Source organism: Mastigoproctus giganteus, chromosome 10 (assembly GCF_048544385.1).
Source record: "Mastigoproctus giganteus isolate SK-2022 chromosome 10, ASM4854438v1, whole genome shotgun sequence".
NCBI classification, from domain to species: Eukaryota; Metazoa; Arthropoda; class Arachnida; order Uropygi; family Thelyphonidae; genus Mastigoproctus; species Mastigoproctus giganteus.
Genome location: NC_143584.1, coordinates 163871711 through 163892046, shown reverse-complemented (window position 1 = coordinate 163892046; position 20336 = coordinate 163871711). Strand labels below are relative to the sequence as shown.

Sequence of the window (20336 nt, the reverse complement as noted above, 5' to 3'; positions counted from 1 at the left end):
AGGCAAATTTTCGCACATCTATTCTACAATTGCCTTTCCTCAATTTGAATTTAAGCCCCCCCTCGGGTTTATAATCCGAGCAAGAGGAAGAATCCCATCAGCATTGAGCCTGCTCAAACCATTCAAGGCCTTATACACCTTAATCAGATCACCTCACAGGTACCTGGTCTGCAGACACTGCAGTTTGCAGAACTTAAGCCTTTCTTAGTAAGAGCACACCTTCGTTCCCCTCACCAATCTTGTTGCCCTTCTCTGTACTTGTTCTAGCAACTCTGCATCCTTCCTAAAATGAGACCTCCAGACTTGTACACAGTATTCAAGGTGTGGCCTGACACCACTGCTTTATACAAAGGAATAATCACCTCCTTATCAAAATTCCTGTATATCATTGACAAAACCACATGCTCTGCTATGGGAGCCTCTCTGCACTGCTCAGGAAACTTCATATCTGACTGCACAATTACTCCCAGGTCTTTTTCATTCTCTAATACCCTGAGTGTAGTACCACACAGTTGGTACATTTATCTGGGGTTACTGCTACCTATATGTAGTACTTTGCATTTTTCAATGTTAAACTACAGGTGCCACTTCTCAGCCCATCTGCTCAACTTTTCTAGATCCTGTTGCAATAGCTTGCTGTCATTAACAATCCTGCCAACCTTTGTATCATCTGCAAACTTCGACATTAAGCCTGATATACCTTCATCAATATCATTGATAAACACACAAAACAACAATGGATCCAACACCAAACTCTTGGGACTCCACCAATAACATCAGTTCACAAAGAGCAGTGGCCATTGATTACCACTCAGTCTTCTCCCACTCAACCATCCATTTATCCATTGTAGCAACTTTCCCTTAATGCCATACTGCTCCAATTTATACAGCAGTCTTCCATGTGCAACAGTATCAAAAGCTTTCTTGAAATTAAAGTATATGATATCAAAATTATTTTCTGCATCCAGTTCCTTTGTTACCACATCATAGTATCCAATCAAATTGGTCAGACAAGACTTCTCCTTAACAAACCCACACTGAGTCTGAAGTATGACTGCAGTCTTTTCTAGATGATCTTGCAATGCTTCTTTAACCAGTGACTCCATTATTTTCCCCAGAACAGAAGTTAAACTAACAGGTCTGTAATTACTTTGTTACCCTTTCATCCCCTTTGTGAATTTGGGATACATTTGCACATCCCCAGTCCATGGGGACCTCATGCATGACTCAAGATAATTTGTTATATTTAAAGTTTCCTTTTGTTCCCCAGCCAAGGAATGGGGAGCAATTAGAGATGATTAAGCACTGCTGATAAGTTCTTTCTTCTTCTATAATAGCTTCCAGTAGGTTTACACACACATTGAAACTGAGTGAAATAATACTGCAGAACATCTAATGCCTATCTATTCATCTATCTTTAATGGTACTGAGAAGAATTGGAAACTTGTCCACAAACATTTCAAATTTGAAAATGATGCAATACCAAAATTAGTGTTACTTCAGAATTTATAAGAACATTTTTCAGTGGGACTATGTAATCACATGCAGTAATAAAGTACAGCAATACCACGCATAGCACTGATAATTGGTACCGAAACTATTCCATGTTACGTGAAACCGTGTTGATTGAGGTATAATTATAATGGGTTTTAACTGAATGCGTACCAGAGAAACAGTCTATAAACAAATTATAACAAACCTATAAACAATTTGCACTTGATAGCCAATTAAAAGGATTTAAAAAAATATATATATATACTGCAAAAATTTAATTAATGAAAAGGTAACAGCATGAGAGATGAGAAAAAAGCGTTATTGTTTATTTAAGTATTTCAACGAAGTCTGGTGAAGTCGTCTCTTCTTTTTCTCAGCATACAAGTCTTTGTAGCATCAAATCCCACCTTGTAAAATTTGCCGTATCTTGATGCTATGTTTAACATTTGGATCTCCATTCATAATCGCCTTGCAGGCCATGTAAATCTCCCGAAAATCTTTCTCCAATTCTTCTGTTGAAAATTCTTTGGCAGTTGTTTGAACTTGCGATTCAAAACCAGTGGGATCATTTGCCAAATGGGGCAAAACATGTTGCCAAACAGAAGGCATGTTGTTGACAGTGATTTCTAGAAGATGCAAATATATTTTCGATCGTATTTAAAGGGGTAAAAAATAAATTGTGAAATGAAAAGTTTGAAAAGCTATCATGTTGTCTCATCATAATGGAATTAAGAATACCGAACACTGTTGCATGTTGCCGCTGACTGCCTGAGGGGAGCTATTGGCATATATGCACATGTGAGACAATATAGTTGGCACCGCAGCATATATGTATGTTTAACTAGACTACGACAACACAGCATATATGTAGAGTACGTGTCTAGGCAATTGAATGAGTTTTAATGTGTATAGTAAATTTTCAACTTAAACTTAATTGAAAACTGGGTTATAGTGAAACCTGTGCTGTTTGAAGCCGTGCTAAGCGAGGTATTGCTGTACTTCATAGAATAAAAGAACAGAATCTCTTATTTTTCCCTTCACTACCTTGGCAGTAGAGCCAATGACTCAGTTAGAATCATCCTTCTGACTTAGTCTGCTATGATAATCAACAAAAAAGAAGTGGAGGATTTGCTAACTAATTTATGTACCATCACCTCCTTCAACACATCAAGCAGCAAAGACCTCAGTAAATGGACATGAGAGATGCATTTGATTGAAGAACTATGTTTAGATTTGCACAATGGGTGCCAGACAGTTTTCTAAAGGAATCTCCCATCTTTCAGGTTAGTCAAAAGAAGGTGCCCAACATTGTACCCTATAGAGTCACCTTACAACATTGGCATTGAGAACAATCTGTTTTTGACATGATGATTCTTTTTCTTGTCAGGAAAGATCACCACAATGAGACACAGCAGTAATCACTTTGATTACTGCCAGCCGTGGCAATTAAAAAAGCAAATTTCTTCACTGCTTTCAATAACAATGACTGCTGTTTTTGTTTTCCTATATCTACATTATTTCACTATAAGAAAACATATTTCAGAACAATGCATAACACCTTTCAGAAAATAAATGAGTATCTTGGAGATCATTCAATAATCAGGTTTCAGATAGTGTAGACTAGCAGTTCCCAACTGGTGGTTTGCGAACCCCTGGGGGTTCACAAAAGTGTTCCAAGAGGTTCACACTAAAAATTCTATAATGGCATCTGCTTAGATTTACATAGGTATATTTTTGTAAACTACAAATAGTTTAATATTAATTTATGCGGTTCGGTACAAAATTTATATTTATTTGTGGTTTGGGTCACATGCGCTTACATAGCGAGCATGCACAACAGGATATTAGTGGGGAGGATTGGGTGCGAACATGATATGTATCACGCCGTTCAGTCATATGTCAGACAATTTTGTGTGTTAATAATAGATTTTTTTTTAATCATTATTGGTGTCCTTGTAATTACTCAAACTATTGACATATACATTTTGCCCCAAAAAAGAAAAGTAGTAAATGACATTATAACCCAAAGATCTTGCACCTTCTGATCATACAAAGCAGTCAGGTAGCTTGTGGGCTGTGGTAAAAGGGTTATAAAAAATTGACTAATAATAAACAAAGATAGAATGAAGTAAAATAAAATTAAATATACAGAATTAAAATTAAAGAATTGTCAATGAAAGAAATCACATCTCCCACAATTCCTTATAATTAGTTTACTATCTTACAGTATATAGTGTTATATAAATATATGCGTCCACACTAAATTGTTTTTCATTCTCAAAGACCATTACAGGTGACCCCCGCTTAACGCTGATCATTCGTTCCGGAAAAACAGAGCGCTAAGTGAATCCGCGCTAAGCGAGCGCCGCTTTCCCATAAGGTAACATATATATTTGTGAGCTGTGGTCGGTGCCATAGGATATTTCCTAATCAATAATAAACGGTAATGAAAGTGAAAAGATGCACAAATGTCGGTCAAAATATTTAATATTCAAATATTTGCACATATAAAATATTCTGCATTACATACGTATAATTATATGGTAACTACTTGTGTATCAAAAGTAAACTTAAAATTCTAATTAAAATAATGAATTTAATTGATTTAATTTAATGGATGAATTTAATCATGAAAAATGTGTGGATTTGAGTTGAACTTTGGCCCTCTTCCAAATAAACTAAAAGGGGTATTAATTTTAAATGGCCCGCAGCATTACCACCCAACAATAAAGTCAATTGATCCTTCGCCGTTTTGAAACTTGGCATGTTTTTTTCTTCTTTCAATACGAAACTTCTTTTAGGCATTCGTTTCCATAAAAGTCCCGCTTCATCTATGTTAAAAACTTGTTGAGAAGTATAACACATAATACCCCGCTTCAATAATTTTAACAAGTTCTTTTTTGAAAGTTTTGGCTCCTTGATCTGCACTAGCGGCTTCTCCCTGGATTTTAAATCTATTCTACCAGCCCTTACTAGTTTTAAATGGTTCCACATTTTTTTTTTTTTTTAGGCAAGTTTTCTTCAGATCATCATATTGGCTAATCTCTTTCTCTCTCTCTCTCTCTCTCTCTCTCTCTCTTTTTTTTTTTTAAATATTTAACTTGACTGAATTCTGCATTGGAATATTATCTTCAATAAAATTAGTCTTTCCATTTCAATCCTAATAGCCGGCCTAGTCCTAGTTGCTTGCAGTGGAACAGCTATCTTTCCCGCTGCTAAAATTAATTCTTTATTTTTTTATAATTGTTCTTACAGTTAAAGTTGCAAGTCCTAAATTATGGCACACATCCGCTTGTCGTTGACCGGAATCGATTCGCTTCAAAACGTCTTAATTTAATTTTCAAATTCAGTCTTTTTCTTACATTTATAGTCTTCGTACTGCGCCCAGACGTTGTTGCCTTTTCATTCCTGTCGGTCATTATTAGCTCTTCGAAAATATAACTGCGTTGGTTGAATTAATTATGATACAATGTTCAAGTAAACTTTCCGTTACGCACGATGTCTAATACTGTACTGAATGATGACTAGACTTCGGATAAATGCATGTAACGCAAATATTACAAACAATATATTTGATCATTTTTTAAAATTTTGATCTCGGAACTACGTAACAAGTGACTGTACTGCAATTAAATTAGCGTGAGAGAAAATTTCACTGAGCGTGGGAAAATTCCTCAAGTCGGCGTGGGAAATGTTTCAATGCTGTTTTGCTATTCATTTTCAAGCTATCGACTCCATCAAATGAAACGATTTCGTTAAATATGCCAAAAATGCAATCTGTAAAAGAGCGTTATAGTGATCTGTGACAGCGTTATAGTCAGATACGGGTTATAATATAAGAACAGCGTTATAGCGAATCAGCGTAAAGCAAACCGCGTTATAACGGGGGCCTGCTGTATTCTCTAACGGTACTTAATAATTTTATATCATTATGCAATATCACTTATAAAAACGCAGTACTGGCAATATTTTATAATAAAAATTCAGAACTATTATACAATTTCAGAGAATATAGACAGTGGTTCGCAATAAAAATATTATGCTGAAAGGGGTTTGCAAGTCAAAAAAGGTTGGGAACTGCTGGTATAAGCACCAGAACTGTTGGAGGAGTGGGCCCTCCAGAAAGGATGGAAAAGTGGGTCCTGAATCAGTACAGGAAACTCCTGGTAGCGGCAGCAGCAAAAAGTATAATACACAACTGTGTGGGGAATTTTATGGAAGAAATAACTTGAACACGCCACTTTTAAAGGTTACAAGGTCTTATGAAGCTGATTTCCCACCACAAACTTGGTTTCATGAACAGCATGTCTACAATCCCCCTTTTCTACCCTCCATATTGTTTTCTGATATCTTATTTCCATAAGAAATAGCATGATCAATTTTCACAACACTCATGACTGTGCAGAAGAGAATCCATTGCATCATCCAGTTACAGCACTAGCAACAATTTAGTAATAATGTCATCCAGTTAAGGCGCTAACAACAATTTAGTAATAATGTCATCCAGTTAAGGTGCTAGTAACAATTTAGTAATAATGTCAGGAATTACTGCCAATTGCTTATTGGCAGTAATAATGAAAGGGTTATTCTTCCAGCTAAATCCTGGAAGATTAACCAGAGAATCCTATTTCAATTTTTTAAGGAATGATTTATACAATTTACTAGGTGAAGTTCCTCTTAGTGTTTGATGTTGCATGTGGTTTATGCACGGTAGTACTCTGCCTAATTTTAGTCAAACAACCAGAGACTATGGATGAGCATTTTCAGGATAAATGGACATGCCTGTTGCATGGCCGGCTAATTTCCCAGACCCAAATCCACTTGATTTTTACATGCCTGGAATATCTGAAATTCATTGTTTATGCAACACCCACATATAAGCAATACCTGGAATTTTTGAACATATTAGGCAGTCCATGTTCAAGCATAATACACATGTGATCATGGCTCAAAAGTGCAAAGCAGCCATTTTGAGTACTTCCTTTAAAGGTAAGGTATATAACTGTTGGAACACAACGGACTGTAATTCGGAAGCAAAGCAATTTCAGGCAAAACTTTGTTCACTGTTTCCAGGTCCAGAATCAACCCCAAAAGCCTACACCTTAAAAAGCACCTTTTGTAACTAAAATACATCTTAAAAAAAAAAAAAAAAAAAAAAAAAAGTCCATGATGAATCAGGATGCACGTATAGATACAAATAACTATGCACAATTACATTTTGAAAATAATGGTTAAGGGCTAGCTAAAAAAATTTTTGAATAAAAATTGAACCCCTCTCATACATACAAACTCTTACCATCGCCGTCTTTCATGCCAATACCACTTGCCTGGAAGACGCCAATCTTCCATCTTAGAATCATATTTATCAAAACTGTCAAAGTCAATTCTTTCAATATCTTCTACTACCTGGAATAAGGAATATTATAGAATATTTTCTAATAAAAAAGATTAAAGTTTATTCACATGGGACATTTTCATGTTTTTAATTACCATAGTGAAATTTTTGATAATCCTATAATAGCAATGATATTTTCAGCATAAAGCCCAACAATATATTATCTAAATAATAATGTTATAATGGTTAGTAATATCTGAACAACATGAATAAAATTTTTATTAGTAAAAATCAGGCTTGAAATCTTCATGCATTAAAGTAAAACTATGAAAGTTGAGCCATGTACTGTATTTTGAGCTCAAGGCTAACCAACATCCCAATACAAAGAATTCAGAGGAGTTTACAAGTAAATTAAAAAATACAGCACAAGTGTTTGCACAACTAAAAATCATTAATAATAAATTTAAAAAGTCACCACCTAAATCCAAAACAGTTTCTGAATGAAGAGACTGTACTCCTTATATATTCCAAAGAAATCACTAGAACAGGAAGACATGCCTTGCCTGAAGAATGATATCAGACATGGCTTTCCTGAAGAATGACACCAGACATGTTTGTCCTAAGGTCCCAAACATCTTCCAGATACTTGTGACCAAAAGGGCTTTTCACATGGCCCCATGCAGGAAAATCAGCAGAACATCTAAAAACTTAATAATCTAAAAGGCTAAAAAAAAAAAAGGAAAAAAAAAAAAAAAAGACTAAAAAAACGTGCATGATTAATAAGAATTAACATGTAATATATGCAATAACTATGCTTACCACAAGAAAATTAAAAACCATGAATGCATTTTATATGAAAAATATGCAAAAAATAATAATAAGAACTCACTGACTGATGATGATAATATTGAAGAGCCATGACGAATTAATCAATGAGGATGTTAAAAAAAATGGGATCTCCCTGAAGGTCATTCTGGGAAAGGGATTACAAGTGACTGAAGAGAAAGAAGGCACAATTGCAATCTTCTTTCTGCCAGTGCCTTAAATGCCAGCTAAGGTTTAGAATCACATCACTTTTCTCACAGCTTTCACCTTGCTTTATTATTATTACTGTTAGCCGTTTAGTGCAAGGAAGCCTGAGGCTTATGCTGCACCAGCCAAAAAAAAAAAAAAAAAAAAAAATTGAGTACCCTGAGAGAGAGAAGTAGGAGGGAATCTTCAAAAAAGAGAATAATGATGATATCCAGCTCAGGACCCTGGGTGTGCCAAGCCCATACTCACCAAATGTGAGCCCCTGAGGTCAATTTCTTTGAGATCATCAAAATCCTCTCTTCCTACATCACTGCCAAACTCACAATCCTCTGCAGCCTCTTCTTTTTCATTGCTGGGATGCTGTTCAGATCTTTCAGTGCATCAGGCAATGATCTCCTCCACAATGCATTCCAAGTTAATGGTCTGCTTTCATCTGGATTCCTATATATTTGTTATATACGACCATTAGTGACAGCAATCACTGATGTGAAATGAAACATGGCTTGAAGAGAGACTACACACAAATAATCATAACTGCAAATGTTAAACAGGTATACTGTAAAAAGGTATTATCCACAAATATCGAGGGTTTACTCTACATGCATAATAATGCACATAATAAGCTAGCTTCCAAGTTTGCCTTGCACAAGAAACACAAACATTTTTAATTGGAAAATATTAAATGTTACATATGTCTGTAATATCTGCATATTATGGGAATTTAAGAAAATATTTTTATTTAATGAAATATGAAACAAACTTCAACTTAGTTTTGTGGTGAAAGTAGCATTTTAGAATCAATGAGGTTGTTAATGGGATTTTTAAAATTTTCAGAAATTAACTTAAGGGAAAATATCAGCATAATATATAAAGCACTACATCATGTCCTAGCTATTTATGTATCACTGCCTAGCAACTGACTGGATCCACTGTTCAACCTTTTCACGAGTACGTATGCACATCTATGTTTTATATTTTTCACATGTGGACAATGGAGAGTACATATATAGATCCACATTTTGAAGGTAACTTCAAACAATGTGTTCATTAATGGATGAACCATCTTGAAATTTCTCTAGTTAAGTACTGTCACCACTTATCTGTGCTTCTATTTATAGACAAATTATAACACATTACAGCAAGAAAAAAGCTTTGAAAGTCAAGGAAGAGGAGACAATCACACCTGCTAACTTTAGTTACCCAATTTAGGTTTACAAAAGGCAAAGTTAAAGAAATTCTGTGGAATTCGGATCCAGAACTTGTTGGGATATCAGGGATGTAGTGTCACACAGATACAAGGAAAGCAGAATCGAAATTTGGGGAGTACAACGTGTACAGAAAGGATAGGAAGAGAGGAGGGTTTATGCTGTTAGTTAAGAAACAAAAAATCTAAGGCAATGCATCCAGTTGACATTGGTGGACAGTACAATGCTGAGTCAGTTTTGTGTGACATAAGCACTGGGAAAGCAAAAATGAGGGTAGGAGTGTGTTATAGGCCTAATAAATCTAAGGAGTATAATGAACAACTATACAGAGAAATAGAGTGGGCCAGTAAATCAGAATGTCATATAATGGGGGATTTTAACTTCCCAGATGTATACTGGAACTTGTGGTTTGGTCACTCGCACACTAGCAAGACTTTTGTGGATTTATTGGATGATTGTTTTCTACAGCAGCATGTTCAAGAGGCAACCAGAGGGAGTAATACACTTAATCTGATTATCAGCAGTGATCACAGTGTACTGATGGGGGATGTACATAAAGATGTAACTACCATCAGGGAAGGGAAGGGTTTTTGCTTTCGTAAAGGTGACTACAGTGGTCTCAGTTTTTAAATTATATGCAGTAGGACTAACTGATGATGTTACCAACAGTAAATTCTAAATGGGAAGCATTCCAAGAAGTAATCTTGGAAGCTACCAGACTCCTTGTTCCAACTAAGAAATACTGTTCGAGATTTAGGCCTAAATGAATGTCATATGAACAACTGAGACATGTGGCAGGAAAAAAATGCATGGGATGCATACAAATTATCAGGCAACACAGAAGCCTATGATAGACCAAAAGTAGTCTGTAATCAAGTCACAAAGGAGGTTTGGCAAGTGAGGCAGCTTAAAAGACAAACCTTTAGCAAAGGATGCAAGAAAAACAGCAAACGCTTTTTTACTTATATAAATTCTAGAAGGAAGGGGATAAATCAGATTAGCCTACTTGATATTGATGGTTCGACTGTTGATGATCCTGCTAAGCTGACAAACTGAATGAGTATTTTGCATCTACATTCACACATGAGTAATTGTGTAAGGAAGTGGGGGACAGAAGCTTATTAAATTCTAACAAGGAGCGAAGCTTATTAAACTTTAACAGGGAGCTAAATGGCTATAATAACCAGAGCAAAGTGGAGGAGAAATTGTTAAAGTTAAAACATAAGAAAGGCACCTTGGTTGAACAGGATCTATCCAGTTATATTAAAAGAGACAAAAAAGGAAGTAAGCAAACTCTTAGCCATAATTATAAGAGCATCCTTGGACTCATTTTCACATCCCCACAGAGTGGAGAAGTGAAAATGAATCCCCAATTTACAAAGGGGATCAAAGGGTGACACGAATAATTACAGACCTGTTAGTTTAACTTCTGTTCCAAGGAAAATAATGGGGGTCACTGGTTAAAGAAGAACTGCAGTCATAATTCAGATGCGGCGTGGGTTTGTTAAGGAAGGGGAAGTCTTGTCTGACCAGTTCAATTGGATACTACACTGGTGTGCAAAATTTAAGGACCAACCCTATTTCTAAAGGTTACAACCACAAAATTTTTACTTAAGGTACTCTTTACTGATGAGAGTAGATTCAGTCTCAGCAGCGATTCTGGACGTCAGATAATCTGGCGAGAGGTTGACACACAGTATCACCCTGCAAATATCACTGAAAGGGATCGATATGGTGGTCGAGGTGTTCTCGTATGGGGAGGAGGCGTTATCTTGGATGGACATACATAACTCCAGATACTGGAAGGCGGTACTGTAACCAGTGCGCACGCTACTGTGCTGAGGTAATCCTACCCTGTGTGCGTCTGTTCCGAGGTGCCACTGGCCCCAAGTTCGTGTTTATGGATGATAACACCACACCCCATCACACTGCAGCTGTTGATATGCTTTTGGAAAGTGAGGACATAAAAAAAAACTGATCTAAATCCCATTGAACACATATGGGATGCTCTGGGGAGACGCCTAGCGGCACGCCCACACCCACCAGAAAATATTCACCAGCTGAAGATGGCACTGACAGATGAATGGACAATGTTACCGCAAGAACTTATCAACAACATTGTTCTAAGTATGGACAGGCGGTGCAAAAGCCTGCATCGACATTAGGGGTGGCCATATCTCCTACTGAGGACCACCTCTTCCCTTTGTTCCACCTTTGGCAGTGATGCATCTGTATCATAGCAGCCAGTGCTATGTTGCCATTTTTGAATAAAGTCACTCTGTACCGTTTTGTTTCCGTTGCTGTGTCAGTGTTGTTTTTCTTCATCATTTCTGTACCTCACGAGGTTCCTTTGGTATGCTTTTCCCACATCCAGGCCACTCCTATGAGAAGCTACAGGTGAAAAACTGACGGGTCCTTAAATTTTGCACGCCAGTACATGATGTGGTCACAAAGGAACTGGATGCAAAAAATAAATTTTGATATCATATACTTGGATTTCAGGAAAGCTTTAGATACTGTTGCACATGGAAGACTAATGTACAAATTGGAGCAGTATGGCATTAAGGGCAAGTTGTTACAATGGATAAATGGATGGTTGAGTGGGAGAAGACAGACAGTGGTAATCAATGGACACTGCTCTTAGTGGAGTAATGTTATTAGTGGAGTACCCAGGGTTCAGTGTTGGGCCCATGTTATTTTGTGTGTTTATCAATGATATTGATGAAGGTATATCAGGCTTAATGTCAAAGTTTGCAGATGATACAAAGGTTGGCAGGGTTGTTAATGACAGTAATAACAGAATGCTATTGAAACAGGATCTAAAAAAGTTGAGCAGATGGGCTGAGAAGTGACAGCTGAAGTTTAACATTGAAAAATGCAAAATGCTGCATATGAGTAGCAGTTCCCCCAGATAAATGTACCAACTGTGTGGTACTACACTCAAAGTATTAGAGAATGAAAAAGATTTGGGAGTAATTGTGCAGTCAGATATGAAGTTTCCTGAGCAGTGCAGACAGGTTGCCAGAGAAGGTCATGATGTCTTCTCAATGATATACAGGAATTTTGATAAGGAGTTGATTATCCCTTTGTATAAGGCAATGGTATGGCCACACCTTGAGTACTGCATACATGTCTGGAGACCTCATTTCAGGAAGGATGTAGAGTTTCTATAGCGAGTACAGAGAAGGGCAACCAATCTTGTTGCCCTTCTCTGTAAAAATTTTTCTTTTTAACCTTTTCTTTTATAACTCTTTCTTTTTATGACACTCATCTGAATAAACTCACCTGTTTAAATGATGTATTCTTCAATGGTAATATAAATATTCATATTATATTATGAATATAAAATACCAAAATGAAATCGATTAAGAATAAAAACACTCACCAAAAGCTGAAATGAATCTCAACATTCTGATTTGTTTTCACAATTTACAAAAATTAAATGTTGGAAACTGAAACAGATTTTTTTTTGGGCATGACTGTCATCTGCCAACATGTAGAAGTGAAAATAAGACTTGGTGAGAACACGTTGTGGAACTATTTTGGGAATTCATGTGTTCATATTATTAACACAATTTCTTGTTTTAAATTTTTCATGTGGAAAAGTAATGTGATTCATGGTTCCCCTTTTTAAAATATTTACTAGGTATCTTATATTTAATAAAGGAATACTATGAAACTGAAAATATTCCTTGAAATATTGTTTAATATTTCTTTAATAAATTCAAAATTATCAGTAGACATTTCAAAAATGTGGAAAACTAATCACATTACCTTCCCATGCAAGAAATTTAAAATTAAAGATCACATTAGAGACACAAACACATGATTTCCTCACCTAGTTTACTGTGTGTTGCCACTGAGCCTCATTTTCACTTCTACATGTTGGCAGATGACAACCATGGCCAAAAACTCAATTTAAGTTTCCAACACTTAATTTTTGTAAATTGTGGAAATGAGCCACAATTGGAGAATATTTTCATTTTTAATCAATTTCAGTTTGTTATTTTCACTTCTTAATATTCATATTATGTATTGAAGAATATATCATTGAAAATTGTACGAAGTTCATTCAGGTGACTGTTGTATAAGATTTATACCAAGTTTTTGATTTAATTGACCATTACCGACACTATAAGTTACTTACCACAGTTCACCTTAATTAGAGAAAGTGTTAATTTCATTGGGCTCATACCTAGTTCAAATATTAAGTGAAAGAGAATATATTGACTTATATGGTCTTATATTTATTTATATTTGGTCAAATCTTATTTGACTAAATATAAGTATTGTCCCTGCTACTAAATTCAACTTTTCCTTAAAAAGCAAGGATTAATTTGCATATACGAGCAGATATGAAAGAATATTAAATTAACTTACCACTTCGACATCACCATAATTACTCCAGTCATAAACTAATAATTCAGCATGGGTGCTAAAAAAAAAAAAAAAAAAACCATCAAAACAGGAAACAAATGATGCCATTTAATGGGTAACAGGCCACAAGTCATCTTAAAGTTATACATATTCTGATGGGTGGTGAAAAAATTATATCCAGAACCATATTGCAGTTTATACTATATACCAGTGGTCCTCAACTTGGGGTATGCCGTGAGAGCCCAAAAGTCGCTAGATCTAGTAACAAAGTCGCTAGGTTGGCAACACTGCTACTGATTAATATCTGAGAACTGAGTGATGAAGTGCAGCACTGTAGTTCATGTCTGTACTTGTTTGTCAATCCTCCTCCCCTTCTCTACCTGAGCTGAACAGCTGATCTCAAAGTCAAAACATCCATTCTAAGTAAGTGAATGTGCCTTCTTACTGCTCTATGTATTTGTTATGATTTATTTCACTTGCTGTGCTTAGTTATTTTTAGTCTTCAGTTTACTGTTAAGTTAAATGAATGTGTCTAAAGTGCCCTGAAACATGGATAAATGGATAATTAAGAAGAAAAGTAATGTGGAGCCGGAGCCGACTGCTTCTACATCTACGACTACACCATCATCCCATGTGAGTAAAGAGGTGGATTCAGCAGTAACTAAAAGAACGTTAAAAGTTAAACAATCAAGTGATAAAAAAATTAAAAAAGATGAATATCATGAATCATATTTACAATTTGGCTTTACATGGACAGGAAATTTAGTAGAACCAAATCCACAGTGCGTTGTTTGCTCTGAAGTCCTGTCACAAAATACTATGAAACCGCCTCTTTTATGGCGACACTGAAACAAAACATGAGCATTTAAAAAATAAGCCCTTAAGCTATTTTGAACATCTTTTGGAAGACTTGAGTAGTAGAAAAACCGTAATTAAGCATTTTTCTGGTGTAGAAGAAAATTAAAGTACACTTACAAAAGCCTTCAAATTGCCAAAGCCAGAAAGGCTCACACAATAGCCAAGTCACTCATTCTTCCGGCAGTGGAAGAAATAGTTTCTTGTATGTTTGGTCAAAAGAGGCAAACCTCATCAGAACCATTCCTTTGTCAAACAACACAGTTTCCAGGAGAATTAAAGATATGGCCTGTAATATTAAGGACCAACTCATTCAAACTATTCAATGTAGTCCGTGGTTTGCCATACAAGTGGATGAGTCGACAGACGTAGCTGGACTAGCTCAATTACTTGTTTTTGTGCATGGAAATTCCAAGATGCAATATTCGAAGATATTTTATTTTGTAAGCCTCTCAAAACTTCTACTACAGGTGAGGATATTTTTAATATGATTGATTCATTTTTTGCCAAAAACAACCTTGAATGGAAAAATTGTATTTCTGTATGTCCTGATGGAGCAAAAGCAATGAGTGGTTATATCACATGGCTAGCAGGTCGTATAAAACAAGTTGCACCCAGAATGTAAGTTCACTCATTGTTGTCTTCACCATGAAGCGCTGATAGCTAAATTTCTCCCTGATGATTTGAAAAGAGTTCTGGATGAAAGTGTAGAAATGGTTAATTTCATCAAAACCCGACCATTGAAGTCTCGACTTTTTTCGATTATGTGTGAAGAAATGGGTAGCCTGCATAAGAGATTACTGCTTCACACAGAAGTACGTTGGTTGTCACGAGGAAATGCTCTTTGCCATTTATTTGAACTCCACAATGAAGTATGCCTTTTTTTCATGGACCACGAGTTTCGACTTTCTTTGAGGCTACAAGACTTAGAATGGCTTCTACAGTTAGCATATTTAGCTGATATTTTTGAAAAAGTGAATATTTGGAACTTATCATTGCAAGGAGACAACGTTGATGGGTTCTATGTTGAGAAGAAAACAGAGGCCATGGTAAAAAAATTTCTCCCTGGAAAAACGGAAAAAAAAAAGAACAGCTGGGACCAATTTCAGTGACTCGATTCATTTCTTAAAGAAAATGAGCAAACGATTGCAGACTTTGAAGACATCAGACAACAAATAATCGTTCACTTAAGCACTCTTGAAACTCTTATAAGGCAGTATTTTCCACCCCTGATGAAATGCAAGAATGGATTCGAGATCCCTTCACTTTTGATTTAGAAAAATGTAAGCTTTCACTGTCCAATAAAGAAGAGTTGATTGAGATATCTTGTGACAATAGTTTAAAAAGCATTCATTCCAAAAAGCCACTGATTAGTTTTTGGATTGGAGTGGAGAAGGAATATCTGACTTTGTCAAGAATTTCCGTCAAATATTTGTTACCTTTCACAACAACTTATGTGAAACTGGTTTTTCATCTTTAACTGCTTTAAAAAATAAATATAGGAACAGGCTGGATGTTGAAGATGACTTGCGGCTCTACCTTAGCAAGATAATCCCAACCATTGATGAACTGTGCAAGTGTAAATAAGTGCAACCATCTCACTGATTACCCAGTAAAATGTTTATAATTTTATAAGATTTGTTAAATTGTTTATGTCACTGTGTTTATTGATAAATGTAATTTATGGATACAAAATTTAATGTGTATATATACAGTATATGTTTTATTTTATTCCCATTGTTATACTATAACTATAGTTTTATCTGTCTATACAAGGGGTATGGCAGTTACATACACATTTCCAGGGGGTACGTAAAGCATAAAAGATTGAGAACCACTGCTGTATACAACAACCATGACTGTGTTAAATTTATATATATTATATACGAAAAATATCATTATGTATAAGTTAAACCAGCATTTCCCAAACTGCAGTCTGCAGACCTCTGGGGATCCCTACACCAGTTCCAGGGGGGTCTGAGAAATGTTCAGAAGGTATCAAGTAATATGTGTTTATTTTCTTAAAAAATATACTGATAGAATCATACAAATTTTGTTATAGAACCTTACTTATTTTCAATATAATTAGTACATATAATTGTATACATATTTCAAATTATTCATTCTATGTATAGCAAATTGATGATAAATAAAGTTATTATTATATATCTGTATAAAAATAAGAATAAAGTTGAGTTGTTTCACACATAAAACTTTTAATTTTTTTTTCAGAAAACTCAGTGTTCATACACACATATATACAGGGTGTTTAAAAAATATTGGTACAAACGCTTAGGGGAGGTAAGTAACATCTAAAGGAATATGAATCGTATAGGAACCCATAACCGGAAACGTCACCGTAAGTCAGTAGACAGCGCTATTCATCAGTTCGCGAGAGGGAAAATTTCTGGGGTTTACTCATTCAAGCAGTAGTCGCTGCACAAAGAGCATGCATTGATATACGAACTGTGAGCTGGCAGACATGCACCTAGTGTATGGATTAGCAGAGGGCAATGGACGCACCGCTCAACGTATTTATGGAGAATGCTTCCCAGACAGACATGTACCGGACCACCGTTTGTGCGTGTGCATCAAAATTTGTGCGATTATGGGTCATTTAGAGGTAACAGGAGTAGTGCGGGCAGACCACATTTGACGCAACCTCCTGCCATGGAAGAAAGTGTGTTGAATGCCGTCCAGAATAATCCTACTACCAGCACACGTGCCATTGCCTCTGCCTTAGGAGTGTCTGGCACGATGATTTCTTTCACCCCTTTCATCTCCAAAGGGTTCAGTTACTGCTCCCCAAGATCATCCTGCACGTGTGGCTTTTGTGCAGTGGTTTCTCCAAGAAAGTGTTCAAGACTTGAATTTTCCAGCCTATGTTTTGTTAACAGATGAGACTTATTTTACTCGGGAAGGCTTATTCAATTAGCACAATGCTGATGTGGGGGCTCACGACAACCCGCATGGTGTGTGCCCCCATGCAGCACAACATCGCTTCGCAATAAATGTGTGGGCAGGTATGGATGGTCGGTGACTACTTAGTCAGCCCATACCTGTTACCATCCCGCATGAACTCCGCTAAATATCGGATCTTTCTTGAACAAGTTCTACCAGGGTTACTTGACGATGTTCCAGCAAATGTGAGGCCCAACATTTGGTTTCAATATGATGGGCGCCTGCCCATTATGGAAGGTGTGTTTGTGACCATTTGAACAGGCGTTTTGGGAGTTGATGGATTAGCCGTGGTGGACCCATTGCCTGGCCCCAACGCTCACCTGATTTATCAAGCCTTGGTTTCTTTCTGTCGGGGGGGCTCAAATCTATCGCGTATGAATCACCTATGGAGACGGAAATGGATCTCGTGGCGAGACTTGTCTGCGCTGCTGCTGCTACTGTCAAAGAAACAGGTGTGCTCGGCCGTGCCCGCCAATCCATGCTGCATCGGTGTCACGCATACATCGCGTCTCGTGGTGGAACCTTCGAGCTTCTGTTGTAACATCATGAAATGCAGCCATCTCGTACTCCATTGTTAATATTATGTCAAATAAATGTTTGCAACTAATTACTGTCTTGTGTCATTTCTGCTTCTTGTGCCTCTGCTACTACTTTCCCGTGATGTTTCCGGTTATGGGTTCCATTGCGATTCACATTCCTTTAGATGTTACCTACCTCCCCTAAATGTTTGTACCAATATTTTTGAGACACCCTGTATACAGTGCTTTTTTTTGTAAAAAAAAAAATAGGTGCCGGTACTGGTTCTTTGGTATCAGGAAAAATTGAAAATTAAAAGGATATGAAAAGTAATCTAAAAATTTTTTTTTTCCTGATATTGTTACTTTAATAGTAATGTTTTTAGAATAAGAACAACAAATTAAGTATATTAACACAGTTTATTAAGCATAAATTTATTATTCAAGTATATAAAAAAATAAGTAAAATGTGAGTAAAATAAGTAAAAAATAATAACATAAGTAAAAATAATTTCATAATAAAATTTTTGTAGAATATTCCAAATTTTCATTAAGTTCTCATCGGACACCCTATGTCGACTTCTTTTCTTCCTCTTTGTGTGTCTCTTTCTCAATGATGTTTCCAAAGCAGCCATGAATCGACATATTTAGCTGGATCGAAGCGGGTTAGTGGTGGGACTACAGTTTTAAGAAACAGTAGTGAAGAAACTGTTTTTGTCATCAACGAAGCCCTGGTTGGGCTGGCTATCAGACTCTTTTGTGAAAATCCTCGTTCACATTCACTCGATAAAACTGGTATCATACTCAGAGCGTTCATCAAATGCTTCAATTATTCCGAAACCTTTTTATCAATCAGGTATCCCCGAAATCCCAGAATTGCATTTAACTGTAACCTAATTGACAATTTTCTAATTTCATTTTCACCAAATGCCAACAATTCATGTTTAGAAGAATTATTACCTTCATTGACCTCATTTTCCTTCTCTTGTCATCGGTATTGTCACTAGTTCTTAAATTTGAATTTTTTTTCCCTTCTTCTTCTTTTTTTTTTTTTAAACTGTCCAAAATGTTGGTGTCATTCGGATATTCAGCTACTGTGACCATGTAAACAGAGATGGGGAAAATTTACGGAAAAATGTGGATAACGCACTTCTGCAAAACAACAGATTATTTGTCGGGGTAAAAGAAAATCACTTTTCTAATTCTCGAACAGGGCGCGCTTACAGTTGATTCACCGAGGTGTCCAACCTAAGGCCCACGAGAAAAGTGAACTAAAATATCATTTTAAATTTTGTTAAAAAAATTCCCATTAAATGTTTTGTTCAGTAAATGTAATTGTGTATTGTACTTAATAAGTTTCGAATATTTTCAATTTTAATTTTACATGCAACAAGATATGGAAAATGTAACACACTAACCAAATCTAACTTTGAATTTTTTTGAATATGGCCCCTGTACAGGAAAAGGTTGGACACCACTGCAGTAGAAGGTGGGCCAGAGCACATTGGGAATATACCTTGAGCTGCTCACTCTTAACCAGCGCAACTTCTCCGTATATGGGACAGGTGGTCAGATAGGTTTTACCAGGTACCACTAAGTTGTAGAATGCTTTAGCTCTCTTAATTCGTGCAGCAGCACTAATTGCCTGAAGGCCAGAAATACGAACAGTGCGTACTGAGTTAATTCTCTCCTAATCCGTTCGCTACATGAAAATTTTCTTTCCTCAATGGAAACTATTTTAAATGTTACTTCCAAGGGGAATTCAAAATAATTCGCTATAAAAGGACTTCGGTAAACAGAGGTCCGACTGAGTAATTTAGAATTATAAAAATGGTTATACAGTTTTATATTGTAAATATCTTAACAATACACAGTAAAAAAATGCAAATTTAGTTAAATAATTTTAAGCTTATTTGAATAGTAGGTAAATATGTTAAAAAAAATTTACGGAATATTACAACTTTTGAAGTACATTTGCATACCGTCCCAAAAAAAGCACTGTGTATATATATATATACAGGGTGTCCATAAATGATGTTTCTGATTTTGATAATTTTTTAATTCAGAATTACTTCAAGCTATACTCATGAAACACACAACAGCTGAAAAATCAATTCAATACATTTTATGAAGGTACATTTAAGTTATTGGTAAAGTTCAATGTGGGCACCATGAGTAACTCAAACGATATCATAGCAATATTCAATCTCCTGCCACACGCTGTGTTTCATTTTGTGATCAATTTTACCAAAGGCCTCTGTGCTGTGCCTTCAGCTCCTGCAGTTCGTTGGTAATGGAGGGATGTACACATTGTCCTTCACATAACCCCACAAAGAGAAATCCATTGGCATCAGATCAGGCAACCTCAGAGGCCATTCCATATGGCCTCCACACCCAATCCAAAGCTGAGGAAGATGTTCATTCAGGTATGACTTCACTTCATTATGAAAATGTGGAGGGGCACTGTCTTGTTGATAAATCACATCTGTAATGTCCTCCTGCAGCTGTGGCATTAACCACTTACTGACTATGTCCAAGGAGATGAACCCTGTTGATTGATTG

At 36.1% G+C, this 20336-nt stretch overlaps 1 protein-coding gene across 1 annotated transcript in view; it reads right to left on the bottom strand.

Annotated features, from left to right (window-relative positions):
• Nucleotides 1-20336, bottom strand: part of ND-42 (NADH dehydrogenase (ubiquinone) subunit ND-42) — a 116725-nt gene that overhangs the window by 19041 nt on the left and 77348 nt on the right. Inside the window, exons 5-6 of the mRNA XM_090382835.1 lie at nt 13447-13501; nt 6791-6900 (exon numbers count right to left, since the gene is read on the bottom strand). Coding sequence (XP_090238961.1) covers nt 6791-6900; nt 13447-13501 — 165 coding nt within the window. The remainder of the gene's footprint in view (nt 1-6790; nt 6901-13446; nt 13502-20336) is intronic.